The sequence below is a fragment of the Mus caroli genome, unplaced genomic scaffold (assembly GCF_978045245.1).
Source record: "Mus caroli unplaced genomic scaffold, Mus_caroli_1 scaffold_9, whole genome shotgun sequence".
In the NCBI taxonomy this organism is placed as follows: domain Eukaryota; kingdom Metazoa; phylum Chordata; class Mammalia; order Rodentia; family Muridae; genus Mus; species Mus caroli.
Window position 1 is genome coordinate 39,980,281 of NW_028227264.1, and position 26,265 is coordinate 40,006,545.

Genomic DNA, 26,265 nt, shown 5'->3' on the forward strand with positions numbered 1-26,265 from the left:
CATGCTAGCTTCTCCCATGCTAGCTTCTAGACTGATCTGGCTCACACTGCCCCCCAGCCCCACCCTCACCCCCACCCCTGGGCTGCTACCTATCGCCTTAAAAACTTGGCAAGGCGACCAGCTTGCCATTCTCTCTGCACCCCGCCCCCAGAGACTGCATTGATGGCTTAATCCCCAGTAAACCATTCCGTCTACCCATGGAGTGGTCTAGCTCAATATTTCACTGCAGCCTTGCTTACAGTGAGGGTGCGTGGTCCTGGGTACTATAAGAAAGCAGGCTGAGCAAGGCATGAGGACAAGCCAGTAAGCAGCACCCTCCATCAGCTCCTGCCTCCAGGCTCCTGCTCTGTTTGAGTTCCTGCCTTGGCTTCCCTCAGTGGACTGTGATATGAAATGTGAGCCAAATAAACTCTTTCCTGTCCATCCAAGTGGCTTTTAGTCTTGGTGTTTCATCACAGCAATAGTAGGACCATTATAACTAGAACACTGAGCTACATAAAATCCTATCAGGAGGAGGAGGAGGCGAAGGAAGAGGAGGAGGGGGGAGGCAAAAGCTATACACGATTTTCCAAAAATCCAGAGGAATGAGATCGTGCTGGGTCTGTGGGCTTAAGGCACGTGGGTTACAGACCAAAAGCACAGTCGTGTAAATGATGTTGGAACGAAAACAAATCCAAGTGGATCTTCATGGTCAGTGTGCTATCAAGTAAGCTCCGCCCCCAGCACTGGCAGGGGGCGGGGCCAGGGAGCCACGGGTGGTGGGGATGGGGAGACAAAGTAGCAACTTCCCACCTCGAGGTCATTCAAATCCACCCAGGTTAGATTTGAGCCTGATCAGATCACCCAGCTGATTTTTATCTTGCAAATAATTTACAACTAGGGCTAACAAGATAGCTCACTGCTGAAACCGTTGTTGTTGTTGTTCTTGTTGTTTTAAGTTATAACTGTGAAGTTCTGTATCCACTGCCTCATCTTTCCCCCTGAAAGTAATTTTAATCTGGCTTCTGCTACTATGAGGTTTCCTGTTGGAAGGCAGCAGGATTTACAGTGGAAGAGGCCAGGCCTGCATCCAGCCGTATCATTCAGGACACAGTGAGTCCCAGTGGGTGGAACCTTTCCAGTATGTCAAGAATATTGCAACCAGGGCTGGTGATATGGCTCAGCACTGCTCTTCCAAAGGTCCTGAGTTCAAATCCCAGCAACCATATGGTGGCTCACAACCATCCGTAACGAAATCTGATGCCCTCTTCTGGAGTGTCTGAAGAGAGCTACAGTGTACTTACATATAATAAATAAATTATTAAAAGAAAAAAAAAGAATATTGCAACCAAAACACAAACAAACAAAACATACTTCAGTCCCGTCTTAGACTCTGAGCTGTAGATGCTTGACAACTCTCCCAGGCATGTCTGTCTAACCCTGGGCACATGTATATCTTCTTCAGCCCATATCCTCCTACTGTGTCTCTAAAATCTACAGGGGGGAAAACCCAAAAGGTAAAATCCCTTAGGCTTAGCTATCATCAGGTCTTGTTCTTCTCACGGAAAGGAGGCTCTTCCTAACAGGAAGATGGCTTATTACATTGTATATTATTACCAAGCGCATTGGCAGAAAAAAAAACAGCTTTGTGTCATGTGTGGCTACACACACCTAATCAAGACACTTGGGGGGTGGGGGTGGAGGTGGGGGAGGGCGGGAATAACGGGAGTTCAAGGTTCAAGGTCACCCTCCTCTACACAGCTACTTTGAAGCCAGCCCATGCTATATGAGATCTGGTCCCAAACAAACAAACGAGGAACTTTGTAGCAAATACTAAGCCTTTCTTCCAATCTCGGGTATTTATAGTAAGAGTGCATGTGTACCAAGGAAAAGAGTTCCATCTCTTTGGCTGAGTCGCTCAGCTTTTGCACGTCGTCTGGGATGTGGAAATGTGAGAGGAGGCGCCTCAGCTGAGGTTTTAGATCATCCCTGTCTGTCACGTGCTGAGGCAAGACAAACGCAGCATCTGTTCTCCCTGACCCTGAAAAATATCCAAAATCAAGAGCGAGACCAGTGAGTGGGAGGCGGGAGAGACAGCAGATGTCCTTGGAGAGAGCTGGAAGCAGGCCCTCTGCTGGTGGGGAGCCGTTTTGTTCTCCCCTGACCCTGTGCCAGCCAAGCCTGCACCTTTTTGCCACCCAGCTCCCAGCCCCCACAAGCTTTCCTGGGGAGGTGCAAGGACTCTCAATGATCTCAGAGCCCTCAGGAGAAACCCGCTAGAGCTCCTGCGATATTCTGTATACAACGGGAATGTCACTCAAGGGCACTGGGCAGAAACCTGACCCGACTTCTCAGTTCTCCGGAACACAAAAGGACAGAGAGACCGAAATTGATCCTGACGACTAAATTCTCTGGCAGCTGTGTAACAGAAAACCTGAACCAAGTCTCAGAAATCATTTCACCAGAAAGGATTGGTATGGCAATGGGTAAACTGAGGCGTAAGGAGGTGATATGCAGGACCAGAGTGACAGAAACAGGCCTGGAAGCCAGTTCACTTGCCTCTTAACCTACTAGTCGTAAAGATGGAGACAAAATGTCTACAGTCATGGCTACTGTCTTCCATTAGAAAATATTACTATCAAATTACAACTTATTACAAAGATGTGACTTTGGCATATAGGAAGACAGTGGTCCAAACAGGCCTTTCCAGTTAGTCTTATGTCAACTCCACACAAGCTAAAGCTATCTGAAATGAGGGAACCTCAATTGAAAAGTGCCTCCATAAGACCCAGCTGTTCTCTTATTTAGTGATTAATGGGGGAGGGCCGGCCCATTGTAGGTGGTGCAATCCCTGAGCAGGTGGTCCTGGGTGCTGTAAGAAAGCAGACTGAGCAAGCGATGGGCAGCAAGCCAGTAATCAGTGCCCCTCCACGGCCACTGCATCAGCTCCTGCTTCTAGGATCGTGCCCTCCTGAGTTCCTGTCCTGACTTCTCCAATGCTGAGCAATGTGGAAGCATAAACCCTGTCCTCCCCAGCTTGCTTTGTGGTCATTGTGGTTGTTGCAGAAATAGAAACCCTAACTATGTCACCGTACTCACAGCCTTCCACTCTACCCTAGTAAAGGCCAGTCTCTTACCTGAAACACTGGGACCCAGAGGACCAGGGGATGCAGCGTGAAGGTCGGTGACACAGGCTTTGCCATTTTCCTCACTAGATCCAGAGACTAGCTTAGCAGCTAGGCTCAGCACTCTGGAGATGGGCAGATACTGGAGGGCCTGGAGAGACAGACCCGAGAGGGCACAGGTCAGCCCAGGTTGCGACAGAGAAGAAGGGAGACAGGGATGAAACTTCAGAAGCCTTCCCCATGAGAGAGGCTGGAGCTGGGAGACCCGGCTGCCACCAACCAGGAAGCACCTCCTCTTCCAGCCGGCCCCACAGTGGTCATGGACTTGAGTGGGAAAGCACAGGTGCTCAGGGTGTGAGGAGAAAGACCCAGGTTTGTTTATTTATTTATTTATGTGAGTACTCTGTAGCTGTCTTCAGACACTCCAGAAGAGGGAGTCAGATCTCGTTACAGATGGTTGTGAGCCACCATGTGGTTGCTGGGATTTGAACTCAGGACCTTCGGAAGAGCAGTCAGGGCTCTTAATAGCTGAGCCATCTCTTCTGCCCCAAGACCCAGGTTTAGGAGCGCATGGTTGTACGATCACGTGACGTGACGGAGGAGAGAAAGAAGTACAGACCACAGCGCTGGCTGGCTCTGCAGAGGGAATGGATCCGGGTGACCACCAGGTTTCTTTGGGGATCCTCTAACCTCACTTAGGGCATCACCCTCATAATTCTTCTTACTCCATACTGTCCCCTGACCCCCAGCCCCCTTTGGCAGTGCTGGGGACAGAACTTCCTGGCCCTGCTCAAGCTATGGTGCATATTCTACACCCGCGCTACTAAAGCCACCTTAACTATTTACTTTATTACTCGTCATTATTTTCTGAGACAGGTTATCACTGTGTATAAAGCTAATCTTTAACTCACCACAGAGACCAGCTTGGCCTCAGAATCAAGGATCTCCGGACATAGCCACTGGGATTAGATAACGCCACCATGTCCAGCCCAGCTCTGCTTTCTAACCTCATCACATTGTAATAGAAATTTACAAATCCCCCCCACCCACCGCACGCCACCACCCTTTCCAAACAGCAGGGGACCCTGTTACTTTTTAGCAAAGGCCAAGGCTTTGCTGCATGGCCCAGGACAAGCATCCTGACATGATTTCCTCATTACATTCTGCCAAGGAAAAAAGTGTGCCGGAATGGAAGTCCCTGAATCCTAAGACACCAAAGGGAGCAAGAACTGAATGAATACCAAGCAGAACGTGAGCGGTTTTCCTGAGAGAGCCAAATGGCCAGAGTGTTGGCTGGGGAATGTCTTCCCATGTCAGGGCACCGTGCTTCCACTTCCCCTTCCCCCGGGCGTGTGTACCGGCACACTAAGGGTCCTACTACCTGCAGGAAGTGGTGAATGGTCCTGAGAGCGTGCAGGTGACACACTAACCACCTGGTGTAAATCGCCAGGTCCTCCTGAGTCACCAGGTCGGGACGGTTGTCTTTTCCCATAAGGAAGTTTTCTCTAGCAACTGACAGTCTTTCTGCTCTCTGAACCGAGTCGTTGAACTCCTGCGTGATGTAGTCAACTTGTTTCTGTTTAAGAGAGATACAGACACACCGTGGGCTGTTGGCAAGCGTTGTTCTCTGCAATGCTGTCTGGGCAGCAAATAAGGGACTTTTTGAACCCCCCCCCAAGTTCTTCTACAGTTTGGATTCAGTTGAGAGAGGCAGTGTCTTACTCTTCCAACTCTGAGGGACAGCAATTTAACAGTGCATGGAGGGGGGGTGGTTGGTATCAGGAGTCTACCTCTGACCTTCCTATCTTGGCCAAGTCTACAAGAAAAAATGCACATTTTCTAGGTAAAAATTATGTCAAGGCTCATTTTCAAAGTAGGAATCTTTTTGGCACTGTGACACACACCTTTAATCCAAGCACTTAAAAATCAAAGGCAAACCAGGTGTGGTGGCACACGCCTATGATCCCAGCACTTGGGAGGCAGAGGCAGGCAGATTTCTGAGTTCGAGGCCAGCCTGGTCTACAAAGTGAGTTCCAGGACAGCCAGGGCTACACAGAGAAACCCTGTCTCAGAAAAACCAAAAAAAAAAAAAAAAAAAAAGAAAGAAAGAAATCAAAGGCAAATAGATCTATGTGAGTTTGGGCCAGCCTGGGCTACACAGTGAGTTCCTGGACAGCCTGGGCTATATACTGAGCCCCTGTCTCAACAACAACAACAACAAAAGTGGGAATCTTTGTCTTCTGCTACTTCATGGCAGAGCACAGGAGAAGGCATGTCCCTGGGTTCCTTTCCTATCTTTAGTTGTCAGTCTCTTTTAAAAAGAAAGGCAGCCTGCCATGTGTGGGGCCTCGCTCGGGCTTGACTACCACGTTCTCCCACAAATGGGCCTTGCGAGCGTGTTGGGAGTTAAGTGAACATCCTTAACCAAACACTGCTTGTCCTCTAAAGAGGCCTTCAACCCAGCAAGTAGCTTCAGGGTAAGCACAGAGAGCTGTAAGGAGGACATCAGGGCCACCCTGAGCAGCCAATGGGTTGACCGACGTCACAGTCACATTGTCCTTTACAACAACAACAAGCTTGCTGACCGTGTTGTTTTATTTAGAAAATACATATATAAAGCAACTGGAGATGGTTCCGTGGTTAAACGTGCCAGCTGCGCTCACACAAGCAGCTCCTAGCAACCCGGCTGTAACTCCAGTTTTAGAGGGGGTCTTCTGCCCTCTTCTGGCGTCCATGGGCATTGCATCCATGTGGACTAAAGTGTGCACACACATAAACACATTAATTTAAAAAGAAAATAAAAGTCTTTTTAAAATTACATACATATATCACATATACATATGCATCATTACATATGCAATGCACAGATACATGCCCTCCCACCGGGTCTGCTCCCTGGCCCCTTACCTTATAAAGAGGGTAGAGTTCTTCCATGGCCATACTGGTCTGGCAGAGCCTCTTCCACCTCAGCACGTGCAAATATTTACTCTGGCCCAGCTGCGTAATTCTCTCTGTGTAATACTTTACCAACAACAAAAATAGGCACTTAACAGAATATATTTATAGGAAGGAGGCTGATCGGGAAGGGAAGGGAAGGGAAGAGAAGGGAGACAAGAAAAAGCAAAAGCAGAGCCAGTTCTGGCGGCACTCAGAATGCAGGGGAGGCAGGTAGGTCCCTAGGGCTCATGACCACTCGACCTTCCCTGCTTGGTAAACTCCAAGAGAGAACTCCTGTCTCCAAAGAATAAGATCAACAGCACCCAAAGTGCGACGCCTGAGGTTTTCCTCTAGGAAACATACAAGCACACACATGTACCCATGCACACACACACATACCTAAACCTGTGAGTCAAAAAAGTCCATTACAAGTAAGATTAGTGGCTCAGAGAGGTGGCCCTCTGGGTAAGGGAGCTCCTTGTGCAATCGTGATGACCCCGGTTTGATCCCTGGGACCCTTGGGGAGATGGGAGGCAGGAAGTAACTCCATCAGTGTTGTCCACCGTCCCCCACGTGTGCACCACGGTGCGTTCCAGAACACATACACAGAGTAATAACAAAAAAGAAAAACAGTAAGACTATAGTTTATAAAAATCAGACTGAAAAACTTTGCTTACAATTAAAATAAAAGCAGTGGCACATTCCTATCACCCTCGTGCTCAAGAGGCCGAGGCGGGAGATTTATGAGTTTTGAGGGCAGTCATGCAGATGTCTTTTCTATCCAGGGATAAAAATGACTCTGTGAAGAAATGAGTCCTGTTGCATTCTTTCATCACGAGAATCTGATAGAATACCTGAGGCAACTGTTTTTCTGTCCCCGGCAACATAGTGCCAGGGTCCCTGGGGAAAAAGAACCACTTGTCATGGTTCCCGAGAGCCAAGACGCTCACTCACGCTCCTGAGACCCAGGAAGGAGAGGAAACGATAAGCAAGCGGAGGGACCTCTGAGTTCAGGAGAGATGACTTTGAAATGTGAGACGCGGAACCCGGAGTTTGTGGGCTGCGGCACTGGAGAGGAGGAAGCCAATCAGAGAAAGGCAGGCTCGGAAACGACCCCACAGGTCTGTTGTTGAGTACCTAGCCAGGAACGCAGCAGGAGACGCTCCAGGAGGCTGTGTAAAGAATAGCTGACCCCCTACAAAGGCCAACAGCTCTTAACAGATTCTTACAGGGCTGGCTGCAGGCTGTTCAAGTTCCAGCCACCAGGGTGAAGGTGTCCCTGGATACCTGAGACATCCAACACCAGGGCTCTAGTAATAAGGACAAACTGAGCCTAGAGTGAAGATTATCCCAAAGCCACACAGGCAGCCCTGAAGGGAGTAAGTGGATATGTGACTTAAAAGCTTCCCAGAACAAAGTCCAACACTTGACGGGAAACACAAAATCTACGACATCCGATAGTGAAGAGTTGATTATTTTTAGCATTCATTTATAAGTGATTTTATAAACTACAGTCATTCAAAGCAACAAGGAAAAGATCTATGGGCGGAAGAACAGTTAGTGGGAAGAAGACAAGAACCGACCTAGTTAACAAGGTCAGCAAGCCAAGTGTTTAAAGGCCTGAAGACTGAAAGCAAAATGTGAATGCAGCTTGAAGAGAGTCTAGGAGTCTAAAAAATAAATACACGTTTGAAGCAAACACGGAACCGACAAGATTAGAAGTACATCAGACTTTGCATGAAAAATGTTAGGAAACTTAAACTGGGACTGGTGGAAGTGGCGCACTAGAACAGAGGAGGCAGAGGCAGGGGATCTCTGAGTTTGAGGGCAGCCTGGTGTACAGAGTGAGTTCCAGGACAGCCAGGGTTACACAGAGAAACCCTGTCTTGAAGAACAAAAACAAGAACAAAAGCTAGTAACCTTGGAGAGCAATGGGAACGTCACAAAATGAAGTAAGTACCAACTGCAAACAAGGATACAGCCGAAGGGAGCAGGGTCTTGGTCTTTACGAGGTGATAGGAAACACTGTAATGGATGTGCAATTTAAGCAACGGGAAGAGGACGCAGGCAGGATAGAAGGTCTCGGAGCTGGGCTTAAACTCGGGAATGAGCTGCACTCTCAGAACCCAGAAAACTCTGTTTAAAGAAACTGTGCTTAAAAGTTTTCAAAAGTTAAGAAATGCTCTCGCCGGGCATGGTGGCACACGCCTTTAATCCCAGCACACAGGAGGCAGCCTCATGCTGGCTGTCCAGGGTCACGAAACACACACGAGGTCAGGGCAGCAAGAGGGAAGAAAAGGAGATTTTTACAAAAAAAAATCAGGGGTGTGTGTGTGGGGGAGGGGGGAAAATAGCAAAAGGCGTTTGCTAAGAAGCAGCAAAGGGAACCAAAGATAATGTTATGCTTACTGCCAAGAAGGGCCAGAAAAAAAAAAAAAGAAAGAAAGAAAGAAAGAAAAAGAAGAACATAAGAATTAAAGAAAAACTAGAACAGAAGAGATGGGGGCATGAGGAGGAAGAGAAGGGGAAGGCAGGAGAAGAGAAAAATAGGCCCTAGACATGCCCAGCCGGACCTTCCTGCTTCCTAGAAGACGCTTCATTGTGGAAACCCAACTGCAGACCACCCACCAAGGGACTCTTTAGAGGCCTAGAGCCGAGAGCCAAGGAGAGCAGTGTTTTTATTGAGAAACTGAAGGCTGTCCAAACGAGGAGAGAGAGAGAGAGAGAGAGAGAGAGAGAGAGAGAGAGAGAGAGAGAGAGAGAGAGAGAGAGAGACCCTGGCAGCACAGGTGTTGCTGTCTGTGTAAGCACCTGAGTAGTCAGGGAAGTGTGGCTTCCAAGGCAGGAGCCAAACTGAAGATCTCTCTCTACTAGCAAGTGGGGTCCTTGTGCGCTCTCTCACCTAAGCTTGGCTGCCTCTGCCCTCACTTTTGCAGGTTTGGGGCAAGAGAAAGACACTCTCCACCTCCCAGTCTATTCTTCTGGCCCCCCAAAATGTTTAGTCTTTTTGACAGCTCTTTTTTTTTTTTACACAATGTTTATGTACAGGAGTGTTTTGCTGGCACGTGTGTCTTTGCACCACAGGTGTGCATTGCCTGAAGGCCAGAGAGGGCATTAGATCAACAGGAACTGGAGTTACCAACAGTTGTGGGCTGCCCTGTGGGTGCTGGGAATTGAACCCAGGTCCTCTGTAAAAGCAGTAAAGTGCCCTGAACCACTGAGCCTCCAGCCCCTAAAATGTCTCAAGTCTTGGAGAGATTGAGAAAATTTACTGCAAAGGCCTTCTTTACAAGTCATAAATCAAACGCCAACTCTGTCATCTGGCTTGGCCTCCACTCTGAGCACAAGACTTGGACAGCTTAGAATGGAGTGATTAGATGATTCATGAGCGAAAGGGTTGGGTCAGCGTTGGCCACGCCATCTCCTGAAGCGCTTGGTGCTACCCTGCACAGTTGCTGCTGTCTGTGCTGAACAGACACACAAGTCCATGATGAGGAACACTGGCGGCCATGTTTGAAGGCCGCCTAATCCAGCATCTATATTTTTCAGCATCATGACTGCTATGATTTGGACCTTAACGGTCTCCCACCAATACTGTGTTTTGAAAGCTCAGTCCCCAGAACAGCAATGTTCAGAGGTGGGCCTTTGGCAAATGAATGGATCAATGGGGCTCTGACCTTATCAATGGATTAATCCATTTACGGATTCAAAAATTAGAGGCTTGACAGGGCGGACCTTTGTTCTAAAAAGTGAGCTCTCTGCTTTGTGGCAACCCAGAGGTGAATAGCTTCCTTCTGCCCCATCTTCCAGCTGTGTTATTCTCCCTCACCACAGGCTAAGAAACAATGCAGCCAGGTGTGAACAAAAGTTGCTTGAAAACAAAAAGAAAATTGTACGTGTTACATTGAATCTTCCAGGTGGCTGTCTAACTGACAAGAACTTCAGTGGCTGTGGAGAACTGGAATGTTGCAAGCCTAATTACAACTGGTCTTGGGCTACTTTTAGCTTCTATAATAGCCATTCCCGGCTCATCTCTGCGACTGACCTTACATCTTTGCGACTATTGGGTAAATCCTTTGGAATGTACAAATGGAAAACTAGTTTCCATTGCCACGCCCACTCCAGTGGCGTCTACATAACAAGTCCAAAAGCTTGGCCGCAGTCCTGAGGCAAAAAGTTTCACGAAGCTGGTCTCCTGGAGGTCCTTGGTGTTCTGTAACTTAGATGTGGTCCAGATTTGTTCTTGTGATAGTCAGTGGAGGGTTTTGTGTGCTTTCTTATTGTTTTATTATAGGTGCCCCCAAGGAATGATTTGACACATAGCCAAGTTAGATTGGACATTGTTTTCTGGCCTCCACTGGTGTCCCAACATCCTAGTCAATCCTTGAGCTGACCTTGGGCTTGGAATCTCATAAGAATGTTACTTATTCAGACAAAATCCCTCCAGGGTTGAAAGAGAGTGAAAGAAATCAGGCATTGCAGTTTACTGGATAAGAGTTAGAATCTCAGGGCAAGTTCAACAAAGTAAATTTAGAATTCTCATTACAGTCATGTATGGCAGACTACATTACATAGTAGAAGAAAGTTGGTGGGCTCCTCTGGTAAATGGAGGTTCCCCACAAACACTTAGAATAGCAGCTGAATCACCCCCAGATGCAGGAATTTACAATGGTCTAGGAAGAAGGTGGGTTGTGGTTTAAGAAGGAACTGGAGTATCGTGTTATTCACAGAAAGGTTAGCAAGAAAGGGACATCCCTGGTGCATACTTTCACAAAGCCCAGAAGAATAGCATAGGTAGGTGTTTACTAAGGGACCCCTGGTGGTGGGTTACACAATAGACTAGAATTGTGGCTAGGGTGTGAAGCCCTTGTACCTGGAGCATAAAGCCCTCACACCTGGCTTCTAAGAATAGCTGACTTTAGGTGGAGCTGATTTTATCTCAGTTGTAACTACTGCCTGGTTCCTGCTGCTTTTATGTATGCATTTTTCTGTTTTGTGTAAAGAGTCATTATGCATAGGATGACTTCAGTGTATTTTGGCTGATGTATCACCTAACTTCCTTGTTTTCTTCGGTAATGACTATATAAGTCTGATGCTCGCTTTGAGAGATTACACTTAGATTCAGCACTCTCTTGTGTTCCTGTCTGTTTGTCACTCCTTGGTCACCTGAGTACAGGAACCTTGGTTCTCCCCAGGTTGAGGGACCCTGACTGGGTTTGCCCATGGCATTTCACCAACCAAAAGGCTAAAAACACCGCCAGATAGCAATCAAGACAAATAACTGAGATTCCCCCCAAGCTGTAACTTGCCTACCAGTGTATTTGAAAGCGTCTTGATTTGTGACTTTTCTTTGTTGTGTTACTATGAGAACTTTATGATGTCATTACCATGTTGGAACAGGGAACTTGCGAGACCCTGACTTTGTGCTCCTGGGCCATGGTCACGCACATCGAGTTCCATAAGAAACCACACCTTAGTCCCTTCCAGGTGAATGCCGTGAGATTTGCACAAGTGACCTTGGAATGAAGCCTCTGATTAGCAAGCCAAGAGACATCTTTCCTCATTTGGAAATAATAAATAAATAAATTCGCAATCCAAAAAGTTAAGTCTAACTCCAAGCAAGAGAAAAGCAAAGAAAATCTCACTATATATTATAATAAAACATCTGAAAATTATTAAAAGCTTAAAACAGCCAGAGAACAGGAAATACACTGTGTTCCGAGATAGAATCCATTCAAGTCACAAGAGAATAGAGTAGCGCCTTTAAAATAATGAATGATAAAAGTTGTCAGTCCAGAATTCTATAACCAAGAAAAAATAGCTTTATAAAATTATAGAAAAAAATCATTTTTATAAAATAACAAAAACCATGAGAATGTGTTCCTGGCAGGCATGAACTACAAGTGACATTAAAGAAAGCTCTCCAGATGATACAGGAATGAATATATTATGGAAATCCAGGCTGTTCTAGAACTTTTCCAACCTTATCACTGTTGACAATTGAGACATCATAATTCTCAGTTTCAGGATGTTCTGTGCGGTATAGTGTTCGACATCATCCTTAGCCTCTGGTAGCTAAACATGAGATGCTCCAGTCGACTATGTCCACTGCCCCCAAAACTGTGGAAACCAAGAACATCTCCAGACACAAATATCTCTTATCCCTGCCCTTCCTCTCCCTCCACTGTGAACCCTGTTGCACAAAAATGAATGGTGAGTACCAGGAAAACAGAAGGAAGGGAGGCAGGCAGGGAAGGAAGCAGGAGGGGAAGCTAGAGGGAAGAAGGAAAGGAGGTAGGGAGGAGGGAAGGAGGGAGGGAGGAGGGAAGGAGGGAGGCAGGCAGAGAGGGAGGGGGGAAGGAGAGAGGCAGGTAGGGAAGAGGGAGGGAGGGAGGCAGGGAGGAGGGAGGGAAGGAGGAAAGAAAAGAAGTAAGAAAGACAATTATAAAGAGAGAAAAATTCTAAATGAACAACATTTTAACTTGCAAATAGAATCTCATTATCTTCTGTGATTAACACTAACTACTTACTAATGAGCTAACTTTTATTTAAGAGGGAAACAACTCATCATGGACTACCTTAAATGATTTAATAGAAGTGACGAATAAATCATTTAAAAACTTTAAATACTACATGATTATGCAAAGTTGAGAAGCTATATAAAAGTTCAGGGGTGTTTCATTGTCCTGCAACCTAAGCTTAGGGATGCTTCTGTCTTTTATTCGATCAATATGATCAATATTATCAAATGTGCATACATAGTTTTAATTATTATCACAAGATGAAGTAATTCCTTTGCAAAAACAAAACAAAACGAAACAACACTTGATGGAAGGACAATAGTCTATCAAATAGCAATCTACATTGATTTGCTTTTCGCTTGACCGTAATAAGGCTGGCTGGTTTTCTCCCTTCCTCTCTCCTTCCCTTCTTCCCTCCTGTCTCCATCTCTCACTCTTATTACAATGTTGCAGGAATTTTAATGCAAATTATTTTCCTACTTTGAATTATTTTCTTAAGAGTGGTTTTCAGAAATAAACGTGAATTTGTTTTTTGTTTGTTTTGGCCTTTGGGAGGTGGAGGTTGTCTTTTTCCTTGCACAGTGGAAGACCGGCACAAACAGTATTTAGGCAGACCCGGTCAATCTCTTAGCCCAACAAGTTTAAGCTGAATTTAGCTGTGAGAACGAAATGATCTCTGATGAAGAAAGCATTTACACCAAGTCTGCAAATTACCCCTCTCCAGAACACTTGCCCACAGGATCCACCTAAAAGTCAGCTTGCTGATTCCTTTCTAGTATACTCCAAGTATGTTTTCGGATTGCAAGATGACCCTACCTGCAACAGAAGCAGAGGAAGGTTTTCCGGTGTGTACTCTCGCCTTAGGCAGCTCTCTAGCTCCCTCTTCAGGACATCTGCCTGAATAACAAGGGGCTTGGACTCAGCCACCTAAACCCAAACAATGAATGAAGTTTCAAACATCCTCAATCTACCAAATTTCAAATGTCAAAACATCCGATCTATCTAAGGATACAATCATTTGCACTTGCTTAGCTTAGCAATGAAAAGGATGTGGGGCTGTTTTGTTCAAAAGTATCAGCTGTTTGCGGGAGTTGGGGGGCGGGGGGAGGAGCTTTTCCTGCGAACTTCTCCCTTGTTAGCTAAACCGAACGTGTTTTCCTGACTCCTCCCATGCCCCCCTCTCACCTGGAGAGTTCTCTTCAGAGCCGCTTCCCGTTCGCGTCTAAAGTGAGCAACATCCTTTGGTATTTGAACGGAGCTGCGGGAAGGTTTGTGCAACAGAAGCTATGATAGAGCAGATAGCAGGCGGCCAGCCTGATCGCTGTGACCCTTCCCAACCTTTCCAGAATGAATGTCACTCTGGCCCCATGGTGAGGGTGGGTATAAAGGCCACCCTTTTCTACTTTGATATACCTGATCTCTGCTAACCCTTCCCTGGCCAGTTTCTTTCTCCTCTCAGAGTCTTTCCTCTGGTTTACCCCAGTCCCCTACTCCAGAGTGCAGGGAGGGATGCTGGAGAGTTAACCCCCCTCCGAAACGCGTGTGCGCGCGCACACACTTGTATTCCTTTCAGAGGGGAAATCTTGTGTCTGACACACAGTGTGCTTATCAAACCTTGCTGTCTTTTTAGTTGATATAGAACACTGACACTTTAATCACTGAAACAAAATGTTTTCATTTTTACGTTCTTGGTGGGTTGTTGGAAGGTAGAAACGACATGGAACTATCAAATGGGAAATCCTTTAGAAAAATTTTATCCCCACTTGCTGCCTCAGGAACACAACTGGACCCTAGGAATCACGTAGCAGACATGGAGGATGGGCTGTTCAAGCTCAGAGAAGGGAGTCCTTCCCTAAGCTGGACAACAATCGAGGAGTGGAGCTCGAGGACAGAAGATCAGCGCTGTCCCCATGGAGCTCAATGGGCAACGTGAGGCTTGGCAGCCCTGGGAATGCCAGAGGACAGCAGCAAAGCAGATTCCTAGCTTGCAGCCCCTGGCCAAGGAGCCACAGTGATATTTCTAAGATACACTTGAGGGAGCCAGAGGGACATCGCAGTAAGCTTCGTTTGGTATTGTCCGCTTGGCCCCAAGAGTCCTGAGATAATGTTGTAAAACGCACTGGTAATGTGTTCCCTTGTTGGACAGTACTTCTGTTAAACGCTCTGTTAAGAGACTGGTGGTGTAGCTCAGTGGCTAGAGCACTTGTCTTGCATGGGCAAGGCCCTGGGTTCAGTCTCCAGTACTAAGGGACGGGAACAGAAGGCAAGAAAAGGAAATACATGTTCTCACTTTGACAGCATAAACCATAGGACTGGGATGACACGGAAAAGATCAGTAGGGTCACTGGACAAGGATGGCCCAAGCCAGCAAGTCCCTAGGGCCACAGAAGCCTAAACATCCACCTGGACACTTGGTGTCAGGTTTTTAAAGCTGGTATACTGGCTGGTTTTGTGTGTCAACTTGACACAAGCTGGAGTTATCACAGAGAAAGAACCTTCCCTCGAGGAAATGCCTCCATGAGATCCAGCTGTAGGGCATTTTCTCAATTAGTGATCAAGGATGGAGGTCCCCTTGTGGGTGGTGCCATCCCTGGGCTGGTAGTCTTGATTCTATAAGAAAGCAAGCTGAACAAGCCAGGGGAAGCAAGGCAGTAAAGAACATCCCTCCATGGCCTCTGCATCAGCTCCTGCTTCCTGCCCTGCTTGAGTTCCAGTCCTGACTTCCTTTGGTGATCTACAGCAATGTGGAAGTGTAAGCTGAATAAACCCTTTCTTCCCCAACTTGCTTCTTGGTCATGATGTTTGTGCAGGAATAGAAACCCTGACTAAGACAGTTGGAGACAATCCATGCCTTATCTCTTTCCCTAGACCTTGGTGGAGAGGGAGGGGAGAAGGAGAAATGGAAGGAGGGAAGAGGAAGAGCAGGAAGAAGATCTTGAGAGTAAAATCAGCCATCAATGACAGGTATGTTGTCTGTTTTCTGAATCTTCATGGAGCAGAGAAGCAATGACCCACAAGGCAGGGACGCAGCTATTGACAGGAAATTGCAGGAGGTTTCCCTTGCATTCTTGTCTCTCATCCTTGATGTGCTGAGAGCCAGACAGGCACGGGCTTGGCTGCCCAACTGTGTCTCTAGCTATGTCACTCCTCTCCGTTAACCTCAATGCACCTGTGGGTGACCTAAAGGAGGCGGGCGACCAAGCGTAAGCAGCCAGTTCACAAGAAATGCTCTTAGTTCAGCAAATGCTGCTCCTGTGATATTTGTCCACTTATTCAGAGGGCATCATGGACACATAACTATTGCAAGGTCCAGGGCTCAGGGTGTTAAATGAGAAAAGAATGTAAAAATTTTTAAAAATTAAATAAAGTAATTGATTTTTAAAAAAAGGAAGAAAGAAAAGATGGGCAGAGCAGACAAGGCACCTGCTATGCAAGTGTGAAGGTCTAAACTGGTCCCCAGCTAGACTCGGCGTGCACGCCTGCATCCTGGTTCTCCTAATGGGGAGATGGAGATGGGAGGGCTCAGAGACAACTAGCTAGGCGTACACAGTAGCAGCTGAAAGACCTGTCTCAAACGGGCAGAAGGTGAGGGCTGACACTCTCGGCTGTCCTCTGACATCCAGCCTGAACTTACACGTGCTCACACACAGCACATGGGGATTATGGAGGAAGAACAAGGAGAAGAGGGACCATTTTCAGCTGGGTGATAAAAGATTTCTAAGTGATCCACCAGAGTGGGCATTTACGTCTGTTTTCCTTGGAGCTAGTACCACACCTAGAAAACAGCATCATTTAGATTCTTCCAGATGGCTACAGTGGAGGGTGGCTTGGGTCACGGAGAAATATAAATATAAATATTCCATCACTGCTCTTTCAAAGTCCCTTTAGAAACCTTCCTGTCATGTGGCACAGCCCAGAGTCCTTGTAGGGCATAAAAGTTGCGATATCAACATTTATCTCTGGAATGTCATAGTTTTCAAAATAGTGTGCATTGTCCAGTGATCTTATGTGGTAGGACAGCCGCTTTTGCATCATTTGCATATAAAGGATCAAGAGCATTGTTGGCCTGCCTGGTCCCAACATCCCTCTGCCTCACTCCTCATCCTGCATCTACCTCAGACACCAAGGAAAACCTCTGGACTGCCTGTTCTTAAAATCCACTTTGGAATGAAGTCGAAATGTGTAAACATACGATCATTCCCTGATCTCCTCCCGACACCTCTGGCCATCCACACCACACTTGCTCAAACCAGCAGGTTTCTCGTAAAGGCCTGGGCTGGAAAGACTCAGTGATCCAGGTCCTCTGCTCCTTTGAAGCAACTTGATGGCTATGAGCAGCAGGAACGACCACCAGAAGGGCTCCTGACAGAACAGTGTTTCGCAGAACCCTCCGCCAAATATCTAGCATTATGTCAGCTTTTAAGTGTCTTACCAAGCGTCATTGAGCAAAATGAAACTTTTCATTTATATAGTAGCTTCTGAAACTTAGGAAAATAGCGTAATATTTTCCCACTTTGTTGGATAAGATGTTGCTTACAATCTATCATGACTATTCTTGACATAAAAGGCGCATGCTCCATGGTATACTGCCTTAGCGCCCAGATCTCATCTGCGATGGTTTGTATGTTCGTGGACCAGGGAGTGGCACCATTTGGAGGTGTGGCCTTGTTGGAATAGGTGTGACCTGGTTGGAGTAGGTGTGTCACTGTGGGGTATGGGCTTAATTCTCTCACCCTAGTTGCCTAGAAGTCAGTCTTCCACTAGCTGCCTTCAGATGAAGATGTAGAACGCTCAGCTCTGCCTGCGCCATGCCTGCCTGGATGCTGCCATGCTCCCACCTTGATGATAATGGACTGAACCTCTGACCCTGTAAGCCAGCCCCAATTAAATGTTGTTTTTTATAAGACTTGCCTTGGTCATGGTGTCTGTTCACAGCAGTAAAACCCTAACTAAGACATCATCTGATCTTCGCAGCTAAGCAAGGCTGGGCCCCATTAGTATGTACAACGGGGGAAAGACATTGAAAACTGTCACTGTGTGTCATTTATCTGAGCTGGACATGACGTTAACTGTTTTTGAAGCAAAAGCTCGGGGCAGAATGATCATAGGATGGGAACAGGAGGGAAACATCTCAGCAGCCCCACCTGACACTGAATTTACCTGAAGATCCGGTTGCCTGTTCCTGGGAAGAGTCCCTGTTCTTCTACCTCAGTCTTCAGTTCACTGAGCTTCACCGCCAGCTCCTTCTCCAACAGCACTACCCTTTCTGTGGAGGAGAACTTATACACGCTGTCCATGGTTTCTATGCGGCGCTTTTCTGAATCTCTGTAAAAGAAGAGCACGAGGCTCTTGGTACGGGGGTGGGTGGGTGGGGTTTGCTCCACTCTTTCCCATTTAGCTCTTGAGTAAACAACACAGAGATATCAGAATATATTAATTAATAAGCTGTAAACCTATTATAACCCAGCTAAGCTATTAATAACCACGTATATGCCCTGTTACTTGTCAACTGAGTCTTATTTCATGCGTGTCCTCAATGAGAGCTCCTATTGGCTATGTGATCATGGTCCAGTCTCATGATCCATCCTGCCTCGAGGCGACCACCTCCTTCTACCTCATCTGTCCTTCTCCTGGTCCCTACCTGAGACCCCCTTACTCGATACTAAGTTCCACCTTCCTCTCTCCCTTTTCATTTTTTTTCATTTACATTTCAAATGCTATTCCCAAAGCCCTCTACACACTCCCCCCACCCTGCTCCCCAACCCACACACTCCCGCTTCCCAGCCCTGGCATTTCTCTGTACTGGGGAATATATGGTCTTTGCAAGACCAAGGGCCTCTCCTCCCATTGATGGCTTGACTAGGCCATCCTCTGCTACATATGCAACTAGAGACACAGCTCTGGGGGGGGGGGGTACTGGTTAGTTCATATTGTTGTTCCTACTGGAGAGCGATCTTTATAGCACATCAATCAATACAATGCCCATGGCATTGTGCACAATATCATTATGTCAACAGAAGCTTTTGCAGCACTCTTTCGGCAGCTGTGGGGCTTTAACCAGCTCTACATTGCAGGCCAGCTTTTTGGAAGGTGCTGCAACTGCTTTTTGTTTTTTGGTTTTTTTTTTTAAGGATTTACTTATTTATTATATGTAAGTACACTGTAGCTGTCTTCAGACACACCAGGGAGTCAGATCTTGTTACGGATGGTTGTGAGCCACCATGTGGTTGCTGGGATTTGAACTCAGGACCTTTGGAAGAGCAGTCAGGTGCTCTTACCTGCTGAGCCATCTCACCTACCCCGCTGCAACTGTTTAAATTGCATGTATTTATGTAGAGATGAAGTGTGGGCTGGGGTGTGTGGGCCACAATATATGTGTAAACATCAGAGGATGTCTTTGTGGAATCGGCTTTTTTTTCCCTCTACCTTTTACATGGGCCCCAGGGAGATAGCTCAGGCTGGGCAATGAGCACTGTTACCCACTGACCCATCTCAACAGCCCCTACCCCTGCTTTTGCAATGGAAGGATTGGCCAGATAGGATGTAATTTCTGATGCAATGACCGTTTAGTGAACAGCGGGGGAAAGTGGGGTAGAGTCCCCAATGGCCATGCATCTTTGTTCAACTGGGCTAGTCTTCAAGAATGTCTGCCCAGCTCTGACGATGGAGGGAGTTGATTAATGAGATGCATGCTCCCTGCTCCACTTCTGTGGTCTCTGTAAAGATGTATGGGGATTGCACGCGAAATGCTGTGAGCGACAGCAACAACTGACTTCTCACCAAACACACAAAGGGTGTGAACAGCCTCACTCTTCCAGCCTGGGGTATTTCTCCATAAGCATTTTTGAAGGCATGAGCCTCTTCTGTGCCTGGAATCCCAGGAATGGAGAGTCTTAGCGTAATTGTGACCCCTGCACATTTAGGTCTAGAAGACTTTTTAATTTTGCCTGTCTTCAATCCAATTTTATTATTAAGTAAAAATTGTTTATGATTTACCATCCCACTCCAATCTGCCCAATTCAATGTAATTGTAATTGTAAAACTGTTAGTGCTAATACTTAAAAACTGCAAATTGACAATGTGATCCACAAGTTCCGGGACCCATGAATTACAGGGGTTTAGTAATAGCTTCTGCTGCCTATACCTGTCCTGGACACAGGAGTGGTGTCATTGAAAACATTTAAACTTTCCCCCCTTTGGACATTTGTAAGTTTCTGTTTCCTCCGCCCTTTCATTTCTTCCTCCCCTCCCCCACCTATATCAGACAGGATCTTACTATGTAGCCCAGGCTGGCCTCAAACTCCCCATCCTGCTTCAGCCTCCGCAGGTCTAGAACACAGGACTGTGGTACTGGGCTGGTCTATATTTCTGAATTCCTTTCATGTATATTTTTATCAAGCTAATCTGCTATCATTTCAACAAATAATCTATGGGGATGTTTTGTGCAGAGTCTTTCTTGGGGAGCCTACTTATTCTTTTTATAAATATTAAAACTGGAATCAGGATCTATTTCAGACTAGATTGCGAACTGCTGAGCCATATGCTTCCCGAGTTTGGCTCACTGTGGGGGCTTAATAAAATGCACTGTTATGGTTCTCTGCAAAGGCAAATGTCCTTTTGGGGAAGATCAGCCACTTGGCAGCATCCTTTCCAGTTGGGCAAACAGGTCCACAGCTGCCATAGCAGCTGCATTCCAGCTGCAGCCAAGAGCCATTCCGATCCGGCTCCCCGAGGACAGGCGCTCTGCCTCCACTTCCTGGTTGGTTTCAACACTTGACAGCTTTGAAACAAGAACATCTAATCCTGTGCTGTTTACTTTCTTCATGGTCAAGTACGGTATTCAGAAAACCAGCCCGAGGAGAGGATCGCCTGACAACTGACCGTGAAGTAGAAGCAGCTCAGAGGAGGCCATAGCTGCTGAGCGCCTGTGCCTAGCTTGAAATAGACAAACAGCTGTCTATTTGTGGGAGGAGGCCAAGCATGGGTAACACGCCTAAAGCACCTACTGAGTGTCAGGAAAGCAGCAGGATCTCATTGAGTTCCATGAAAGCGAGTCCCTTGAGTTTCTTCGGTAGCATTCCTACTATGCTGTGATTTGGATCTGGATGTATCCCAGACCTCACGCTAAGAGGCTGGTCCCCAGGAGGTGATGGGGACTCCAGGAAGATGTTCTACCAGGAGGTAGTAGCCCCTTGCCAGGTGTGCCTTGCGGGATATGTGCTAGGACCCAGCCCAATTCCTCTCTCGGTTTCCCAGCTGCCTTGAGGCAAGCAGCGCTTGACTGTGTACTTCTGCCACCATCGTTCTCAGTCCCCACTGACCCAGAGCAACAGGGCCAAGCAACCGAGATTATAAACTTCTGAAACCGTGAGCCAAGACATACTTCCTTCCGGGCTGGAGAGATGGCACAGCGGAGCCCTGACTGCTCTTCCAGAGGTCCTGAGTTCAACTCCCAGCGACCACATGGTGGCTCACAACCATCTGTAATGGGATTTGATGCCCTCTTCTGGTGTGTGTCTGAAGACAGCTACAGTGTACTCAGATAAATAATAAATAAATAAATCTTAAAAAAAAAAGAAATATTTCCTTCTTATACTTCTTATAAGTTGATTGTCTCTACCTCCCCACAGTGACAGGATGGGCACGTGCTGTTTAGGATTTCTGTATTCACAGTTACTAGCAGAAGTGGTCTGTGGTTCTATCATAAAGGTTTTGATAGACCTGAGATCCAACGCAGACCGGCTTCATGAAACAAGTCCTTCTCTGTACTCTAAAAACAAAAGTTATAACTCATATTATTTCCTATTAAATGTCTGGGACAATTCATTTTAAAATGTTAACCTTAAGGTTTTTTTATAGGAGGGGTTTCAATTACAGATTCCTTTTTTGTTGTTGTTTGTTTGTTTTTTGAGACAGGGTTTCTCTGTATAGACCTGGCTGTCCTGGAACTCACTTTGTAGACCAGGCTGGCCTCGAACTCAGAAATCTGCCTGCCTCTGCCTCCCAAGTGCTGGGATTAAAGGTGTGCACCACCACCGCCCGTCTTACAGATTTGGTTTATTTTGTGAACTTTGTTTGTTTATTTTTACTTTATACATATGGGTGCTTTGCTTGTATGTATGTACATGTACCATGTGCATACAGTGCCTACAGGCCAGAAGAGTACATCCAATCCCTGGCAGTAGAGTTACAGACAGATGTGAGCCATCATGTGAGTGCTGGGAATCGAACTCTGGTCCTCTGGAAGAGCACTCAGTAGTCTTGACCATCCAGCCATCTCCCAACCCCTCCAGATTTAGTTTCTTAAAAGTTACAATGAGGGCTGGTGAGCTGACTGAGCAGGTAAAAGCACTGTGCACGTCTGATGGCCTGAATTCAATCTCCAGACGCCGCCATGGTAGATGGAACGAACCAACTCCCAAAGATGTCCTCTGATCTCTACACATGTGTAGTCACACACACACACACACACACACACACACACACACACACACAGTCTATACACATAGTCCATACACACACACACAGTCCGTATACACACACACAAACACACAAGTCCATATAAATACACACAATAATATCACATGAAAATGTTTAAAATATTATGTATGTGACAACTCATATTGCCTATTTCATTTTGTACCTGAAACACATGAGGGAACAGAGTTTGAAGGCTATCCATATTTTAAATAGCTTAGTGGAAATCTAATTTCCATCTTATACTCACCTACAATGTTCAGTCAGTGGCCTGAGGGGCTTCAGAGAGCCATCATGACAATCAAGTCCAGGGCTTCTCAGCTCTTCCACCCCAAAAGCAAAGCGTTCTTTCTAGTTAGCAACTGTCTCCGCTTTCTAAGCCACCCCCTCTCAGCAGAAGGCATCCCCTTTCCATCACCAACGTGCATTTGCCCATTCCGGGCACACTGTAGAGAGGGAATGTTACTATAGGTGGTATCTGTGGTCGGCGTTGTTTACTTAGTACAGTACTTTAAAGACTCATCCATGTTAGAGCGTGTGCTGACACGTGTACTGACATGTGATTCTTCTTGCTGTGTAGTCCAGGTTGAACTTGACCTCTCCATCCTCCTGTCTCAGCCTCCCAGAACTGGGATGACAGTCACATGCCGGCACACTCAGTACTTCATTGCTTTTTAATGTCCGAGAAGCAAGCATCACACTGCACGGCCGCATAGCATCCCGCCTGCTCACTGGCTGAGGGCCTCCTGTGCTCGTCCTACCCGGGGCTGTTTTTATGAAGGCTGGCCTGAAGGTTCAGGTATTTGTGTGCAAAGGTTTTCATTCCCCTGAAGCACATGTGCAGGAGTGGACTTTCTGGGTCAAATGTTAACTCCGTTTGAACTTCGTGAGCAACCGCCAGATGTTTTCCAAAGTAGCAGCATGTGCTAAGGTCCCTTCTGTAGAGGGGAAGGTCCAGTTCCCCTGGGACCTTGCCAAAGCTGGTTACGTTTTGCTTAAGCTACCAAACTCTGGTGTGAAGTGACGTGATTTTCATTTGTTTCCCAGGACTCAATGCTGTTGAGTGTCTTTTTATCTTCAATGATAACTCCCCTCCCTCATCATCTTCTTCTTGTGATCTGTAATTGTTTCTTTTTTAAAAAATTCCATAACCCAGGGCCTTGTGCATTCCAGGCTGGCTGGCCTCAGAATCACCATTTAGCAGAAACTGGCCTTGAACTCATGATCTTCCTGCCTCCACTTCCCAAGTGCTATGCTTGTAGATATGGATGACCACACCCAACCTGTGACTCTTCTTTATACAGCCTGGATATGTGTCCTCTGTCATGTATATGCCTTTCAAATATTACCTTCACCCTATGGGCCATTCTTTGTTTTCTTGACATTTCAAGGCCTAAGCATTGTAATGTCTGCAGAATGCATAAGGCTATCTACTTTTCCATTGGTTTTCGTGATTTCTCTATTTGTTCTTTTGTTTCAGTCAGTCTTGGGAATGTAGCAGTTTTCACTAATGTTTTTGAACAGCTGAAGGGAAGAACCAGAAGGCAGGGAAAGAGGTTCAGTGTGCAGCCACTGGAAAAACAATCTCTCAACAACTGTGCATGGCACAACTGGTGGTGCACAAAGAAAATGGTCCTTTCAACAGCCAGGAATGCTGGACAGGATGCAGGACGAGCCTAGAGAACCAATGCCCTGGCACTGACAGACTCAGGGGTGGGCTGGGGGAGTAGGCATTGCCTTTAGTTATGTACCTCCTGGTGACTTCAGTGGAGAATCCCAATGCAGTGGTCACATAGGTAACCCTGACTAAACTAAATGAGTCACAAAACAACCCAAAAGTCAGGGATCTGAGAAAGAGATCAAAAGAAGATCAGGGGTGGGAAAGAGACAGGAGCGGGGGAGGGGTTAAGGAGCATGATCAGAATGCTTGTAAGCATGCATGAAATTGCCAAAGAACGCGTGTAAGGTTTAAAAAGCAACATTTGTAATCATAAAAAGGTAAAGTACGTAGACATAAATCTTTCAAGTTTGAAAAACAGAATTGTGGATATAAAAACCCGTCATTGCCGGCGTTGGCCATGATGACAGGTGGATGTTTGGGGGACCTTGCATGGGGTGACAAGTGTCTGAGATGGTCTTTTCTGCCATGAAGAATCATGAACTTGCTGATGTTGGTAAGCAAGCGTTTGTATTTTTATGAGGTGGCCCTTTGAAAACGTGGAGTTACCTACAAATTAGCCTTCAAAATAAACTTCTCTGTTTTTGTTGCTTGCTTGTTTGTTTTCTGAGACAGGGTCTCTCTGTGTAGACCTGACTGTCCAGGAACTCTCTCTGTAGACCAGGCTGGCCTTGAACTCATAGAGATCAGCCTGCCTGTGTCTCCCCAGCCTTGGGCTTAAAGGTGTGAGCCACCACTGCCAGCAACTTCTCTGTTTTGTTTTAAAATATTTCTTTGGTAATTCTATAGGCTCCGCCAACAGAGACAAGCAAACCACCTTGCCTTCCGAGCTCCTTGGGGCCTCCTAGAAGTGTGTGGTTTTGGGTCCTGGGAGAGTCCCATGCAGCAAGGAGGCCTCAGCCTATTTAATCATGCTTCTTTGGCGTTTATGTTGTTGTTTGTTTTCTGCCGTAGTCTGGTTTCCCACTGGTTCTGACTTCTACTTCTCAGTGGCACAGGGCTGAGTTTGTTTGGCTTCTTTATTATTTATCTATTGGCTGTGCATTTGTTTGGCCTTGGGGATGAAGCCAGGCTCCCTTGCACCCACTGACCACCAGTCATATGATGTGACACTGTGAGGTGACACATGTACCTTGTCTGCCCGGGGACTCTGGAGTTCCTCCGGTCTTTCCTCAAAGGTCTGAAGACATTGGCTTGGTATTGCTAGGCTTCCAGCTCATTAGGAAGTTTCTCATAACGCTTTCTGAATCAGTTTATTGGAGAGACTGTTGTTTTCTGCCCACACGCCACTTTGACATTAAAATAATTAAAAGCTAACTATTTCTGTGCACACTAGAAGGAAATCTAGAACTTCTACCACCAGCCATAGTGCATTTTGACAATATTTAATTCACTGGTGGCTGACTTTTTTCTCTTTTTTAGTTTAGAAAAGGTCAGACTGAATCACCCTGGCTGGCCTGGAACTTGCTACCGAGACTAGGCTTCAACTCATAGAGAGCCCCTACCTCCAATTCCCGAAATGCTCGGATTAAAAGCACACACCAGCCGGGCGTGGTGGCGCACGCTTTTAATCTCAGCACTCGGGAGACAGAGGCAGGCGGATTTCTGAGTTCGAGGCCAGCCTGGTCTACAGAGTGAGTTCCAGGACAGCCAGGGCCACACTGAGAAACCCTGTCTCAAAAAAAAAAAAAAAAAAAAAAAAAGCACACACCACCATGCCTGGTGTTAGAAACTGATAGAGCTGCTTTCTCGGCGTTAAGTTTTCTTTTCTTCTTCTTCTTTCTTCTTCATTTTCTTTCTTCTTCCTTCTGTCTTCTTTATCTTCTTTCTTCCTTCTTCCTCCTTCCTTCTCTTTCTCCTTCTTCTCCTTCTCCTCTTTCTCCTTCTTGTTTTTGACTATGCTAACATAGCTCAGCCTAGCCTGGACCTCCGGATCCCTGGGTCTAATTCTACTGCATGCTAGGATTACAAGTGTGAGCTAGCACACTTGGCACTGTGTGTTAATTTTTTAAAGTGTGTGTGTGTGAAGTTGGTTCCCTCCTTCAACATTTATGTGCGCGCTGCGGCTTGAACTTGGGCACCATGTTCACATGGAAAGCTGTTTTACCTCCTGAGCCATCTTGCCACCAAAAAAGATGATACAACTTTTTGGAATTACCTTGTGCAATTATATACTTTTTTCTTTTTTTTTCTTTCTTTCTTTCTTTTTTTTTTTTTTTGGTTTTTTTGAGACAGGGTTTCTCTGTGTAGCCCTGGCTGTCCTGGAACTCACTTTGTAGACCAGGCTGGCCTCGAACTCAGAAATCCGCCCGCCTCTGCCTCCCGAGTGCTGAGATTAAAGGCGTGCGCCACCACGCCGCTACTTTTTACTTTTTGAACTTGACTCTGCCCCTCCTCCCCAGGAAAGTGCAGGAGACTGGTCAGCGTATTTGAGATTGTTTTCATGTGGTTTTAGCAGCATAAATCAGGACTTTGAAGCTTTTGCTTGGCTTATGCCATGGTTCTGTAAAAGAGCTGTATTCCTGATACAATGTGACGGTTGCCTGCG

The 26,265-nt window shown here is 46.4% G+C and overlaps 1 protein-coding gene across 1 annotated transcript in view; it reads right to left on the reverse strand.

Annotated features, from left to right (window-relative positions):
- Positions 1-20,387, reverse strand: part of LOC110303781 (uncharacterized) — a 158,430-nt gene extending 138,043 nt beyond the window's left edge. The window contains exons 1-8 of the mRNA XM_085843328.1: positions 20,227-20,387; positions 17,723-17,887; positions 13,748-13,820; positions 13,379-13,489; positions 6,012-6,125; positions 4,486-4,680; positions 3,117-3,255; positions 1,863-2,020 (exon numbers count right to left, since the gene is read on the reverse strand). Coding sequence (XP_085699454.1) covers positions 1,863-2,020; positions 3,117-3,255; positions 4,486-4,680; positions 6,012-6,125; positions 13,379-13,489; positions 13,748-13,820; positions 17,723-17,887; positions 20,227-20,387 — 1,116 coding nt within the window. The remainder of the gene's footprint in view (positions 1-1,862; positions 2,021-3,116; positions 3,256-4,485; positions 4,681-6,011; positions 6,126-13,378; positions 13,490-13,747; positions 13,821-17,722; positions 17,888-20,226) is intronic.
- Positions 20,388-26,265: the final 5,878 nt, after the last annotated feature.